General features: G+C 36.7%; 1 protein-coding gene across 1 annotated transcript in view; it reads left to right on the top strand.

The window, feature by feature from the left end:
- The window catches only part of BDP1 (B double prime 1, subunit of RNA polymerase III transcription initiation factor IIIB), a 78,507-nt gene that overhangs the window by 43,128 nt on the left and 19,311 nt on the right, over positions 1-16,068 (top strand). Inside the window, exons 21-30 of the mRNA XM_052659257.1 lie at positions 789-996; positions 1,935-2,071; positions 5,111-5,312; positions 5,568-5,755; positions 6,565-6,952; positions 7,577-7,702; positions 11,904-11,940; positions 12,413-12,508; positions 14,488-14,713; positions 15,197-15,357. Of these exons, the coding sequence (XP_052515217.1) occupies positions 789-996; positions 1,935-2,071; positions 5,111-5,312; positions 5,568-5,755; positions 6,565-6,952; positions 7,577-7,702; positions 11,904-11,940; positions 12,413-12,508; positions 14,488-14,713; positions 15,197-15,357 (1,769 nt within the window). The remainder of the gene's footprint in view (positions 1-788; positions 997-1,934; positions 2,072-5,110; positions 5,313-5,567; positions 5,756-6,564; positions 6,953-7,576; positions 7,703-11,903; positions 11,941-12,412; positions 12,509-14,487; positions 14,714-15,196; positions 15,358-16,068) is intronic.

The following is a 16,068-nucleotide window of genomic DNA, read 5'->3' as shown; positions in this document are numbered from 1 at the left end:
AAATAGAAAATCAGTTTTACTTCAACACGTTTTAACACTTGCCTGCTTGTATTCACTGTTAGCTGCTTAGAATCTTATGCAAAGCAATGAATTTAAAAAATACATGTGTATAAGATATGTATTCATTACCTCTTTAAAAATTTTAGTAAGGTACATATGGGCTTCACCAGTGGCTCAGTGGTGAAGAATCCGCCTGCCAATGCAGGAGATGCGGTTTTGGTCCCTTGGTTGGGAAGATCCCCTGGAGAAGGAAATGGGCAGCCCACTCCAGTATTCTTGGCCTGGAAAGTCCCATGGACAGAGGAGTCTGGTGGGCTATAGCCCGTGGCGTCAGGGAAGAGACACGACTTGGCGACTAAACAACAACAAAGATACATATAAAATTTACTATCTAACCATTTTAAGTGTATTGTCCAGGGGCATTAAGTACACCATCAGTGTATTGTACACCATCACCACCATTTATCTCCAGAACATTTTTCTTCCCAAACTGAAGCTCTATTCCCAGTAAAGAGGAACTTCCCATTGCCCCTTTCTCCAGTCCCTGGCAGCCACCATCGTACTTTCTATTACTATGAGTTTGGATATTGTAGGTAACCTCACTACCTTTTGAGAATTGAAATAACTTTTTTTTTTAATAAAATGAGATATAATCAGAAAGTAGTTTAATTTTCCTTTACTATACAAAATGTTTTTGTAGTTTTATTAGGTTCAAATTTTATATTTTTACAGTAATTTTCATTTTTTACAATCAAGCTTTATCTCTTTTCTCCTGTCCCCTTTTCTAGGACTCATAATATAAACACTTTTGAACAAGGAATAAAGGAAAGGGTTATCCAATCTGCTCCACTAGTAAGGGGTCGACTTCAGAGACCCAGACCAAACTTAAGAAAGGTGGGCCAGAGGCAAGTAATAGAAAAAAGTGAAACCAAAGAAACAACTAAGGAAGAAAAGATGCTACAAAAAGACGAAACTGGAGAGAAATTCCTGACTGTGGTGAGTTATTGCTGTGTAATTAAATCAAGCTCTTTAATGCATATTAGAATATCAAATGGTAGCTTAGACTTGGTTTAGAATGTAAGCACCTGATATTTACTCTAGTTAATTAATACATAACATGTTTACTTTTGTTTCAGATTTACTATTGTGGATTTTTTTTTTTTAATGAAAATAGGTTCCCCCTCTCCCCCACTAACAAACCTATTAATTACAAAAATGTTCAATCAATACAAAATAATACAATAATTACCCCAAAGTCTCACCACTCTGAGCCAACCACTGAAAACCTTTTGATATATCTTACTAAATATATCTCCATGCATGCATATGTGCATACTTACATAGATTTATATAATAAAATCATTGTATGCATATTATTTTGTGACTTACTATTTTTCACTTATTATACCAAGTGGTTTTCCATGTCATGAAATAGAAAGTTACATAATTTTTAACTGCTGGGTAACATTCTACTAATTTGAATGACAATTTAATCAATTTCTTATTAATGGAACTTTTGATATTAGAAAGAAATCTTAGGCAGTTTAATGCCCCATTTCAACAGATCTTGTTTTTCTGTTCTTTTTTTCTCTGCTCAAGGAACATCTACATTTAAAATAAAGTGATTGTAATCCTTATTTGCTCCCTCCCTCAATTAAAACCAAATGTATTGAACTCTTTGGGAAGGAGACTCACAATAATTGGTTATTGTAGTTTTTAAAGCATTACACAAATGTATTACTGCAATAATTGAAAATTTCTTTGTGAATTGGCAGTTTTGTTTTGGGCAGCAAAACGTGAACATTGCATACACAAGTTTGCGATTTCATTTTAAAAACCTAAATACCTTTCTTCATGATGGAAATATTTTAGGAAGTACGTTCTGTTGCTAAAAAAATAACCCCAAAACAACTAATATAGTTTTGTCATTTCAGCCAAATTCTCAAATTGCAACTGAAATTGAAGTTGTATCCTCTGAAGTGTCAGAAGGCAGAATGTCTGAAAACCAGAGCCACGTTCTTTTAGAAAACGTTCATATTAACAAAGTAGATGTTCTAGATGAAAAGATGAGGTGAGTTTGCTTTTAATCAGAAAATCGTAAAACCTTTCAAAGATAAAGGTTGGATATTTGAATAATTGGTTTTATTTATTTTTTTTTTTTGAATAATTGGTTTTATATAATTTCACATTTCATAAGTTTTATGAAAGAAAAATAAGTATGAAATTAGAATAGTTTAAATCTCCTTCTTGGGACTTGCCTGGTGGTCCAGGGACACAGGTTCGATCCCTGGTTCTGGATCACATGCTGCACAGCAGCCAAGCCTGTGCACCGCAAATACCAAGCCTGCGCTCTAAAGCCCACGTGCCCTGGAGCCTATGCTCCCCAGCGAGAGAAGCCCCCGCAGTGAGAAGCCTGTGCAGTGCAACTAGAGAGCAGCCCTGCTCACTGCAACCAGAGAAGGCCCGTGCGCAGCAGTGAGGACCCAGCACAGCCAAAAATAAGTAAAAATTTAAAGAATCTGCTTCTTCAGATACCGTGAGAATTGTGGGACTGGTGTTCTCTTAGTTTATAACTTAGCTGAGAAGTTTGGCAAGCATCCTCATTTTTAAAGTAAACTTTTATGGGAGAGGTTCTTAAGTTCTTTGCATCTTTAGAAATTTACAACCGACTGATAAAATTCGTAAATAGGAATACTGTAAAATACTTCCTATACTTCCTATGTGCTGTAAAATACTCCCTATGTGCTGTCCTTAGAGTTTATTAGTTTTCCTCCAGAACGTTTTCAGCACTCGCACACTGAGTTTTGAACATTCTAGCTTTAATTATATGGAATTAACTTGATTTTTGGGAAATGAAAAAGAGATGGTGCTGTATCATTTTTTCACTCTCTGTGAAGCTGTAAGAGTAGGATTTGGGCATGATGTCATCTGTTTGAACAAGTTATGCTGTTGATTTAGCTTAACTTTATACAGTCTACTTTCACTAAGGCAGACTTCTTACATGAAGCATTTATTGTTTTAGTATGAATTTCTGTCATTTCTTTTGTTTCCCTTTATGTGTGTGTGTGTATCTTGAAAAACCTTTTTGGATTTGTTTTTCTTTTAAGACTAAGTCTTTCATTTTCATTAGCAAGTGATAAGAGAATGCTTCATTGCAAGAGTCCCCTTGGAGAAAAGCCCTAAATGAAGCGCAGGAGCAAGTCAAGGGATCTGTGGGGAAAGAGGGAACAGCAGTTGAGAAGTACTTCAGGCAGAATCATGTCCGACATGTTTGAGGGCCAGCAAAGGGGGCCAGTGTGAAACGGGAAGAGAAGAGAGCAGCAGTGATATGAAAGGTAAAGACTGAGTGGAGTGAGAGAAGCACAGGTTATGTGGGGCCACTGTCAGGATTTTGATTTTTACTCTAAATGAGCCTTTAAAGACTAGTGACCTTTGAGTTCAGCCTTTCCTAATACCTCATTTATGATTGACTGTAATTTATAATAGATCCAGAGGACTTAAATGGCTTGCCCAAAGTAACATTGGCAAGTTAGTTTTTAAACTTAATGTTTTTAGAATTTATGACTTTTAGACTAGCAGATTCCTATTTACACTCAGCCTTCATACTTTTTAATGAGCGAGATCAAACTTTCAAATTTCTATATGGAAACCCCTTGCTCACCCGCCCCTTTTAGTTTATTTAGTTAGTTTTGGCTGCACTGGGTCTTTGTTGCTGCCAAGAAGGCTTTCTCTGGCTGTGATGAGTGGGGGTCACTCTTCATTGCGGTGCTTTGGCTTCTCGCTGTGGGGACTTCTCTTGCTGCAGAGCACAGGCTTTAGGCTCACAGGCCTCAGTAGCTGTGGTGCATGGGCTTAGGTGCTTTCCAGCCTGTGGAATCTCCCCAGACCAGGGATTGAACCCAAGTCCTATGCATTGGCAAGTGAGTTCCGATCCACTGTACCGCCAGGGAGGTTCCCCACCCTCCTTTCCAGCTTTGAGCTTTACCATTCCTGATACTTTCTTCAGGGTATATATGCAGTCTAGTTTTAAAGTTAGCATATTCTTATGTCCAGCAGTTTTTTACCTCTTTTACCCCCAGTAGCAGATTGAGCTTATATATTTAATAATTAAGTACCTTTGTAGAATCACATTTGATTGTAAGTTACTTATACTTAAATATAACATGGTTTCCCAAATACCTACACTGGTAATGCCTACACTGGAATGTATTAGCTAGCATCATAACCTTGTTAGAACGTCTTATGAACTTCCTTGGTGTTTCACTGCTGGATGAACTTAGCAGGATTGGAGCATTTAGAAATGTAACTACTTTGTCTTCTAGGTAATTTATTAGAAATATTACTTAAGATTAGTCTTTAATGCAGCTCTTTCAGAGAACTCATGGTTGATACTTACATATCCAGTTTTTCTTCATCCAGATTTATATTAGTTTTAAACTTCTTAATTCACATCATTGCCAGTTATTAAACATTTCACAGGAAACTTTAGGATAGCTGTTTGTGTTGCCTTGGGAGCTATGGCTACTGTATTGAATGTTAAAACCTTGTCTTTCTCTGACTTGGCAGATACATATGGGTTTATTTTGATTTTTATGACATTGGCGGTCAATAAACCCTATTCTATGAGCTGACAGGCTTGTGGTGGGAGAACAGACTCTAGCTTTCAAATCTGCTTTTGAACTAGAAGAATCAAGGTTGTTGGGACCAGTGTGTATTTGTTCATGCTTCAGAGCCCAGTTGAGGGATTTGTTTAAAGTGTCATTATGAAGTCCATCTTCAATAACTGGCATTATTGTTTTGTATCTAGTTATTTCTCCGAAAATTAGTTAAGGTAGCATGAAACCACACTCAAGAATCAATGAGTGAAAGTTAAAAAAGGTTGACTATCAATATATTAATGTGAAACTATTCTTCAAGCTAAGTGGAAGTTATAAAAGCTTTTAATGTTCTTTCTTATTAGCACATGAGGTTTTGTTTTATATGTTTAGTTTTATAGCCTATTTATGTCCTTTGAACATAGAATTGGTTTGTACCCAGAATTGTTTAACTGCAGTTGCATCAACAGGAATTCTGATTTTGGTTCTTCAACATGATTTGTATTTCATTCTAGACATGGACATGAAACGTATGTTCCTAGTCCACCACAAATGATAGGAGGACAGTTCCAAAGGGCTAAGCCAAATTTGGGAAGAGCACAAAGTAAGAAAGAAGCATCAGACATAGAAGAAGACAGAGCAGACCAGAGGAAGGCAAGGAAGCCAGAAGATAGTTTGTCGCAGCATGAAGGTTCTGACAGCCAGCTTCTTCCAAAAGTAAGTGTGAAAAAAATTTTTTATTAGTGGGCTCTATTTTATCAATATCATGAAAGAGAACATTTAAAAAATAATTTTGCTTTTTGTATTCTATTTTCACGAAAGCTGATTGACTCTCCTAAATATTTTGATAGTTTAGAAACCAATCAGTTGTGTATATGTGTGTAAGCATAGCGCTTTAAGCCAAACTACCAAACCAAATTACCATACAGATTGTTTCCATGATAATATCAGCTGTTTATTCTTAAATTTAAGGGAAAACCTGAGTTTCTGACATCTCTGGAGGTTTCAGCAAGAAAAGATTCTGTAGGTTCCGAGGAGACTGAATTGGCAAAAAAAGATGCTCAATCAGAAGTTGAACCATCTGGGAGTGTTGGAGAGAAGACTGGAGAGGATAATTCCGTGTGTGCAGTTGTGGAAAAGCGGTGTATCAGTAAACCGAGGTAAAGTTTTATTTACCAAGTGCTTTCAGAATAGTAAATACAAATAATATTCCTTATGGATGTCCTACTCTAACTTATTAATAAGAGTAAAAAGATTTGTTAACAGAAGTGTGGGTTGTTCTTTATTGACAGGTCTGTTTCTTTCCCACTTTTGATTTTTATTTACTCAAATTTACTTTTTAAAAATAATCTCTGAAAGATTTTTCTTTCCTACATTTAAAATTTCTGGGTATTGAGTATATTAGGCATGAGTAGAAACCTGACTAAAGAGTAGTGTGTATTTCCTAAATAACTAGGATGCTAATTTGAGTGGAGTCACAAACACAAATGAAGGGTATCCTTTTCCCACAGTTTTCAAGGAGAGTGGAAGGGAGCCTGAGTTCTAAATAAATGTTGCTGTGATGGATTTCCTTCTTTTTTCTTTTAACCTAATCTGTTTACCTAGTAAGATAAACCATATGACTTTTTGATCTCTTATTTTATATTTATTGGCCCAATGTTCTTTATCCTTTTTTCTTCTAATAATTTCCAGTCTTGTATTTCATCATCGCTTACACAACAAGGGGGAAAATGGCTCACAATTAAAAACTCATTGTGAAAAATTTGTAGGTAGATAAGATTTAACTCTTGAGTGAGAAACTAGTAACTGTAAATTCCTCTCATTCTCTTCACAGCATGTGTTGACAGAATGGGTGGTGAGCATTTTATATTAATGGCTTGAATTGAGATTTCACTTTAAAAGTTGAGATTTCATTATAATCATCCTTGTGCACGTAATGACTATGTTGCTATTTTGATTAAACATCCAGCTCCCCTCAATTGTTAAAAGAACCAGATAACTCTAAAATTGCTCTGGATCGAAGAAGAGCGCTCTCTTCTGCCTCTGAGCGTGAGATAGATCATAGTAGAAGGAGAGTACGTCGAAAGGTTAAACCGAGCATCCCCAAAGGGCGTGGCTCAAAACGAAGTCGGAGTAAGACTTCTAAGAAGGAACCCAGAGCTTCCAGGTCTGTGCTGGTGACTCTTCGAGCTTCCCAGGAAGAAGAAGATGATGATGGTGAAGACTTTGAGTCTGACTACGAAGAAGAAAGCTATCATCTTGCTCCTGAAGAAGTAAACAAAGCTCCAGTGTTTGTACCTATTGGTCTCAGATCTCCCGAACCTGTTCCTGTTCAGATTGAGGAAACTATGGAAGAGGTAGTTTGACTTTGGAATCCTTGGAACTTTATCTTGTTTTTTGCTTTTGGTGGATCATTATCTCTTCTCTTAGCGATATTAGAATCTGAGGATTACTAGTGTAATTTGTTTGGGGCCTAAATTAGTAGAAATAGACTTGAGTGACCGCCTGTGTTTGCTCAGCCCCTGCAGCTCAGGTCCAGCTCAAGGTAGTGAGTATAACAATACTAAGACAAATTAATTTCACTTGCAGGCAGGGACCAGCTTGTCTTATTGAGCTATGTATTCTTGTACCTATAGCCTTCTCGTTTTTAGGAAGCATTTTGTGAATGTTCACAGACTGATGAGAGAAATTATGGGAAAGTAGGGACAAGTTGGGGGTCATGGAAAGTAAAATGCTGGGCACTAAGAAAACTAGCCCTGGATGTTTTGCTTTCTGTTCCTCAGAATCACAGACCCTTCAAAACCCTTAAATGTTTCATTTTTGCCAAGATGATGTCAATCAATAAGAATTACTGTGTTTTAGGTTTTTAAATTGTGTATGAATGTGAATTATTGCTTCAGTTTAATATTTTATTTTAGATTCATTTTGTTTTCCTGTGATGGTATGCCAAAATGATAGAATGAAACTTTTCATATTGGCAGCTTGTAATCCCCACGAATGTCACAGATGTAGGATGCATAACTGTTGTTGAACATCAGCTTTCATCAAACGTGGATGTGATTCCTCAAGAAATGAGACAAGAAGAAAATTTGAATGCATTATCAGTTGTAAGCATCCATTTTATTATGTTTTACCTCTAATTCTTTGTTTACTTTCAAAAGACTTCAAAGTTTTATTTTGAAAGCTGTAGGTTTATCGTTAGTTCCTAACCTATATGATTGGCATTATTATTTCTAGGAGCTGAAAGTGTAAATGGTAGAAACTAGTGAATAATTTATAGATTTTATATTTGACTTGAAAAGTATAGATTTTTATGTATGGAAATAGCTCTTAATATCTTCTTAGACTTACGTTAAAATTCTGATGCATTAAATATAAACTAAATTTCAATTATCTAAAGCATACTTAGTTGCCTTTTGCTTGGCGCACTCTTGCTCACTTGCTTGGTATTTAACTTGTTTTTATAAGTGAAGTCTTATAACTTTTAAAAAAATCAGCTTTATTAAGATACAGTTCACGCACCATTCAGTTCATCCACTTAAAGTATACATTTCATTGGTTTTTAGATATCGGCACAGTCAATTTTAGAACGTTTTTGTCACCTCAGAAAGAAGTCTTGTGCTCATTGATAGTTGCTCCTCATTTCCTTCCAACCTTCCCTAGATCTAGGTGACCAGTGACCTACTTTTTATCTCTATAGATTCTCATTCTGGACATAAACACACAGTATGGTCTTTATTCATTCATCTGATCATGGACATATAGATTGTTTCCATTTTTTGGCTATTATAAATAATGCTGCTGTGACCATTCGCATCCAAGTTTCTGTATGGACATATGTTTTCGTTTCTCTTGGGTACATTCATGGAAATATAATTGCTGTATCATATGGTAACTAGAAGACTGTTTTCCAAGTTACTGCATCACTTTATATTCCCACCAGTGATATATGAGAATTCCAGTTTCTTCACATCCTGACTTTTTTATTTTACTTTTTGGATCTAACTGTCCTAGTAGTAGGTGTGAAATGATACTTCATTATGGTTTTAATTTGTATTCCCTAATGATGAATGATGTTGAGCATCTTTTCATGTGCTTTTATTGGACATTTTTATATCTTCTTTGGAGAAAATGTCTGTTTGGAGTCTTTGCCTATTTAAAATTTATTTTGGTCCATTTGTCTTTTTTTTTTGAGCTGTAAGAATTTTTTTATATTCTTGATATAAGTTCCTAATTGTATATATGGTTCTCAAATGTTTTATCTCATTCTGTGGGTTGTTTTTTAATATCCTTGACAGTTTTTTAGAGTACTTGGAGTTCCATTTATCTGTTTTTGTTGTCTCATGCTTTTACTGTCATATCTAAGAATCCTTTCCCAAAGCTAAGGTCTTAAAGATTTACTCCTGTTTTACATTTAAGTCTTTAATCCATTTTGAGTTGTTTTTTTTTTTTGGCTATGCCATGTGGCTTGCAGGATCTTAGTTCCTTGACCAGAGCTTGAATGCGGGTCCCCAGCAGTAGAAGCACCAAGTACTAACCACTGGATTGCCAGGGAGTTTCCTCATTTTGAGTTAACTTTTATATGGTGTGAGATTAGAGTCCCAGTTCATTCTTTTGCATATGACTGTCTAATGGTTGCATCATTTCTTTGAAAAAACTGTTCTTTTCCCATTGAAGTTTTTTATTTTTGTCAAAAATTAGTTGGCTGCAGATATGTGGACTCTCAATTCTATTCCATGGATTTATTTGTCTGCCTTAATGCTGGAGAGGCTGTATTGTTTTTTGTTGCTCTGTAATAAGTTTGGGAATTTAAAATAGGATGACTTACAGTTTTTTTCTGTTTCTAGGATTGTTTTGTCTATTGTGGGTCTGTTGGAATTCCATATGAAGTTTAAAATCAACTTATCAGTTTCTATAAACTTGTCAGTTGAGATTCTGATTGGGATTGTATTGAATTTGTAGATCAGTTGGAGGAATAGGTATTGCCTTCACAACAATGTTGTCTTTCAGTCAATGGACATGGAATATATTCCCATTTACTTAGCTCTTCTTTGATTTCTTTTGACAGTGTTTTGTAGTTTTCAGAGTATGAGCTTTGTGCTTCCTTCATTTGCACGTATATTTTTATTTTTCATGCTATTGTGAATGGAATTGTCTTCTTTAGTTTCAACTTTGGCTTGTTTATTGCAAATTTATAGGACTGCATTTGATTTTTGTATATTGATCTTGTATCCTGCAACTTTGCCCAACTCATTTATTCTTAACAGTTTTTTAGTGGGGTCCTTAGCATTTTCTATATACAAGATCATGGCATATATGAATAGAGGTAATTTTACTTCTGCCTTTCTGTATTACTTTTGTAGGGCTACTGTAACAAAGTACTATGATCTGAGTGGCTTATTCTGTCATAGTTCTAGAGGCTAGAATTCTAAAATCAAGGTGCCGCTGGTGATCGCAGTCATTCCTTGGCTTGTGGCAACACAGTCCAGCCCTGCCTCCATTGCCCATGGTGTTCTTCTCCCTGTTTGTGTGCCTGCTTTTCTTATGAGGACAGCAGTCTGACTGGATTAGGGCTAACCCTAACCCACTATAACGTCATCTTCACTTGATTATATGTAGGAAGACCCTGTTTCAAAGTAAGGTCACATTCACAGTACTGGGGCTTAAGACTTCAACGTGTCTTTCTGGGGGATATAATTCACTTTATCACACATTGCAGTCTGGATGTCTTATTTCTTTTCTTGCTGTAATTACCATGTCTAGAATTCCAGTACAGTGTTGAATATAGGAAGGGAAAAGCATCCAGTCTTTCACCATTAAGTTTGACGTTAGCTGTGGATTTTTCATAGGTGCCCTTTTCCAAATTGAAAAGTTCCATTCTGTTCCTACTTTGTGTTGAGTGTTTTATCATGAAAGACTGTTGGAATTTGTCATATGCTCTTTCTGCACCTCTTGAGATGATCATGTGATTATTGTCTTTTATTGTATTGATATGATGTAACTCATTGATTTGAATTTTGGATGTTAAACCAAAAAATTGCATCCCTGGGATAAATTCTTCTTAGTCATGGCATATAATTTTTTTATGTTGTTGGATTCAATTTGCTAGTATTTTATGGAGGATTTTTTTTTGGTCATATTCATAATAGATACTAATCTATTATCTATGATAATCTGGTACCAAATTTTTGTGATATCAGGAACTGAAAGCCCTCCAGCTGTGGTCTGCAGGGAGAAGGGTCCCAGTTTTCTTGGCTGCAGCAGTCTGAGGTAGAGTTTCTGCCTTACTGAGCTGAAGGGAGGGAGAGAACAGTCATAGTTCAAATACCACGGACTTTCACCTTTGTTACTGAATTTTCAACAATTTTTCAAACATATGCGCATCTTATGCCCTTAAGATCTAGAGGCTTTAAATGGTGGCTCTTTAATAAATGTTGCCAGTTTCACTGGGGAGGGGGCCAGCAGAGCTCCTCATGTTGTCATGCCAGGCATAGATCCTGTAACTACTTCTCTTTTTTTTCTTTAAAAATGAACTTTTAATACATTATGTGTTTATTTAAATAATCACTTGGTGTACTTTGGCTGTGCTGGGCCTTCGTTGCTGCGCTGGCTTTCTCTAGCTGCGGGGAGCGGGGCTACTCTCTCATTGCTGTATGCAGACTCCTTATTTTGGTGGCTTCCCTTGTTGCAGAGTAGGGGCTCCAGGACACATGGGCTTCCGTGGTTGCAGAAGGCGGGCTCAGTAGCTGTGGCTCCCAGGCTCTGGAGCACAGGCGCAGTAGTTGCAGAGCATGGGCTTAGTTGTTCACGGCCTGTGGGGTCTTCCTGGATCAGGGATTGAATCCAAGTCTCCTGCGTCGGCAGATTGATTCTTTACCACTGAGCCATCAGAGAAGCCCCTATACATTCTTAATTTGTTAATTCTTTTTTAAGTTTGAAGCCAACTAGTAGTGTAAAGAATTCATGATATTCTTCAGACCTTGGTTTCCATTGGGTCAAAACTAGTAGCAGGTATGACTGAAGTTGAAGCATTATGAAAGTGAATAAGAAAGGCAGATGCTTGTTACATATGACTATAGTTAAAATTTGCATATAAGGAAAAGGTAAAAGAAGGAGCAAGAGTTGAAAATATTTGATTGTTAAACTACATTTCTGTTGTTTGTGAAATGTTATAAATAATTATAAATTTCTACTCCATTGTAGCCAAAGGCACTGAAAGACCTGTAAGTGTAGTGCTTTTTGATATACAGAACATGTATTTGGGAAAATACATAAGATATTGTTAATACTTTTCTTTTGCTGTTTTAGGAAATGACCATAGGTGAACATTCCCAAGCTGAAACAGGTAACTGTTAATAAGGAAACTGCTAAAAATTCTTGGTTAACCCCAGCAAGCACAGTGATTTAGCAGTGGTGATAGTAAATGAGTCAGTTTGCTGAAAAGTTGAGGGAGAAGGTGTAGCAGGTGAATGTATTACCTCTAGGAGAAGCTTGGATTCTTGGAATGCTGCTTTAGAGAGTGATTAACTGTTTAATAAAGAAGAATGTATTTTCTCTGATAATGCACAGATGTGAATATTTCCTTTGAAGGTATTGAGTTATTTAATGGGAAGGAGGCACTTCAGTGGGTTAAAGTCAACAGTTGTTACTTTCTTTATTTGTAGTATATAAACTGAATGAAACACTACCCTAGTAAGGGGTTAGTGGTATGGAAACTTGTTAACAGAGGATAAACACCTACACTGAAATTCTTTTCTAAGCAAACAAACGTAATTTTCCAGATTCATTCTTCTATTAATGTTGGTTTGGTTTTTCAGAAAGTACCAACGATGGGAGCACTGAAGCTGCCATAACCCTACTGACTATGGGAGATCTGGTGTTGCAGTCAGAGATTAGCCCAGAACAGAGTGATGGTAAGAATAAAAGTGAAGTCCTAACAAAAGAAGAAACCTTTAAAATCCATTGTTTAAGAGATTATACTCATATTTGAATATTAAGTGACTATCTGCCTTTATATATTTGAAGTTAGTGTCACTTCATTATTTTTCTAGAAAAGGTAATATGTATGTATATGATCCTTGGGTTGGGAAGCTCCCCTGGAGGAGGACATGGCAGTCCGTTCCAGTATTTTTGCCTGGAGAATCCCCATGGACAGAGGAGCCTGGCAGGCTACAGTCCATGGAGTCGCAAAGAGTCAGACACAACTGAGCGATTAAACACACACAAGCACACACACACATATATTGATCCATCCTACTTATTTGGCTCTCCAAATGTAGTGGCCTCTATTTTCACATGGTGCACTGGGTTTACTAAGGAAATAGGTATTTGTGAGTCCTCTACCTTTATCATAAGTATCACTGGTCAGCTAAGTTCATTGATCACTGATCACTCTGTGCATGTTTCTTTGGCAGAGGAGCTGCTGCTTTAGATAGACTTCTCAATTACATGACAGTCAAATACAATATGAAGGATCGTAGCAGTCATTGAGATTATTTAGACTATTGTGTTAGTCTAAATACGTGTCAGCCAAGACTTTTAGTATTGTATTTTAGCCTGTGGTCTTTACTATCGAAGTACCTTCTACTGTGTGTGTGTGTGTGTGTGTGTGTGTGTGTGCGCGCGTGCGTGCGTGCACTTGGGCGCTCAGTCATGTGCAACTCTTTGCGACCCCGTGGACTGTAGCCCACTAGGCTCCTCTGTCCATGGAATTTTCCAGGGAAGAATACTGGAGTAGGTAGCCATTTCCTACTTTCCAGGAATCTAACCTGCGTCTCTTGGATTGACAGGTGGATTCTTTTCCCGTGTGCCCCCTGGGAAGCCTACCTTCTACTTTTAAGTATATTAAATGGATAATTATGTTAATTATGCTGCTGTTCGGAGAAGGCAGTGGCACCCCACTCCAGTACTCTTGCCTGGAAAATCCCATGGACGGAGGAGCCTGGTGGGCTGCAGTCCATGGGGTCGCTGAGAGTCTGACACGACTGAGCGACTTGACTTTCACTTTTCACTTTCATGCATTGGAGAAGGAAATGGCAACCCACTCCAGTGTTCTTGCCTGGAGAATCCCAGGGATGGGAGAGCCTGTTGGGCTGCTGTCTGTGGGGTCGCACAGAGTCAGACACGACTGAAGCAACTTAGCAGCAGCATGCTGCTGTTAATTATTTTAACTGCTGACCGGTAACCTGCCACTGAAGTGTCAGCCTTCTAGGCCCATAACTGTATAATTATCAGGGAAGTCTCTTGATTTGTGTTCCCTGTAGGACCCCTTTTTCAATGGGAAAGTATTGCATTGCAACCTGTCACAAATGTATAGCACATAAAATACTGGTTTTAAAAAATCATAAATGAAGATAATCCTGTCTTGAAATTCATCTGAGGTTATATAGTTACTGAAAGTAACAAAAAGATTTATTTATAATAACAAAGTTTCAGTCTATAAGAATTATTAAACTTAGAACATGTCAAATTGCTAGCATGAGATATGAGGTCATAAATTTAAACTTTAGAACCAGAAAGAGCATATTTTGAAAATAATATAGATATTTAGTTTCTCAAGTGTGTTTTACCTATTTTATCATTCCTTCGGTCCTTTCCTTAATGAATTTAATAAATCTTTAACACATTGTTTACTCAAGAAAAAAAACATTAGGGACTTCCTTGGTGGTCCAGTGATTAAAACTGTGCCTCCACTGCAGGGGATGCAGATTTAGTCCCTGGTTAGGGAACTAAGATCCAACACGTTGTGCAGTGTGGTGGTGGCCGCACTCCCCCGAAAAAGAGAAAAAAAAAATTAAATAAAAAGGAAGAATTTGGCAGTTGCTGCATGTTGAAGGATTTATTTGGACATCTATTTGTGTCAATTTTAATTTTCTGTTTTTTTCTGTAATAGGAATATGTATACTTCCTGATGCTCATTCAGTCGATCAAAGCCATATTCCTTTTAGCCCAGATAATGTAAATCTCAAAATTGTTCATGAATGTCAAGAACCTTCTTCACCTGGCCATAATACATCTCCATCAGTAGAACAAAACAAGATTGTATTGGATGTGGATAAACAGAATACTAAAGAAGAAATTGGTTTGACAGAAGTAAAGGAAAACACTACATCATCCAGGTTTATTTTGCTTTATTAAACTATTACTGTTTTTTGAGCTTTATAAAATAAATTACAGTGTTCAATTGATAACTATATATAAACCAACCATCAACTTGGCTAATACCTTTGAGTAATAATTAATTAAATGTAAAGTGGGCAGTGCTAGTTTTTTACCCTTTAAAAGTAAGGATTAGCTGATTTTGATTTTAGTTTAATGGTTTACATATTAAAATTAACCACAGTGCATGTTTCAAGCTTTAAAGAAACAGTGCTATGTAAATATCGTCCCCGTTTTACAGACCTGGTCCAGATTCTCTTCTTTTCTCAAAGCTTTTAGATATTTCTACCATGTAATAATTTTAGCATTAGGAAATAAATACCCTAGATGATGTAGCTCCTGAGAAGGTGGCATTTAACTGTACCAGTGCTGGATAGAGGGAATCAAGGTGAGAGAGAGACTTTTTCCACAGTTGATCAGTTTCTCTTCTCACCTGTTTCTAGGACTACAACTTCTGAAGTGACCAATAATGTGAGAAAAAGAAGTAGATTTGCCAAGCCCAAGCCAAATCTTAAGAAGATTTTAGGGACCAAGAGATTTGGTGCTCATCAGAAAGTTCCTAGTTTGTTTGTAACTAAAGGAGAAGAAGTGGAAATTCAAAGAGGTAAACTTTACTGTTCCCTTAAAAGTTACAAAATTACTTTGTCACAAGAAATTTTATTGTCATTTCAAATGGGATATTCAGTTGTTGCAATTATTTTAACTGTTAAAAAGTTAAAACATACAGAAAGTAGAATGAGCTATAAAATACCCATAAATCCACCAACTAGTTTCAGTAATTATTATTCTTTCACTATATTTACTTGACCAAACTTTCTCTTTGTGTGTGTGTGTGTGTGTATATATATATATATATGTATATATATTTCTCTCCATCTTGTTTATATGTCAATACTCAAGCATACATCTCTTAGGCATACATGCATGTGGCAGAAAACAGGACAGTACCCAAAAGGGAAAAATTTAAAAAACTCCCTCCTTTCTTGGTTCCCAGTCCCCTAATCCCATTTCCAGTATCGGTTTTTACTATAGACTTCTAGGAATGTTTCATCCACATGAGCATCTAAATAAGGGTATATGTATACACACACACACACACACACACACACACACATATGTACACACATGTATATTCCTTTCAGCAAGAACAAAAATATATGCATATCATATCTACTGTCCAGCATTTCTTGAAGGTGGCGGTTTTGTTGAGATAACCCACATACCATAGAATTCACCATTTAAAGTGTACAATTTGGGAATCCCCTGGCAGTCCAGGGTTTAGGACTGCATGCTTCCACTGCAGGGGCATGGGTTC

Source organism: Budorcas taxicolor, chromosome 20, assembly GCF_023091745.1.
Source record: "Budorcas taxicolor isolate Tak-1 chromosome 20, Takin1.1, whole genome shotgun sequence".
In the NCBI taxonomy this organism is placed as follows: Eukaryota; Metazoa; Chordata; class Mammalia; order Artiodactyla; family Bovidae; genus Budorcas; species Budorcas taxicolor.
This window is presented reverse-complemented; position numbering and strand designations above follow the sequence as displayed.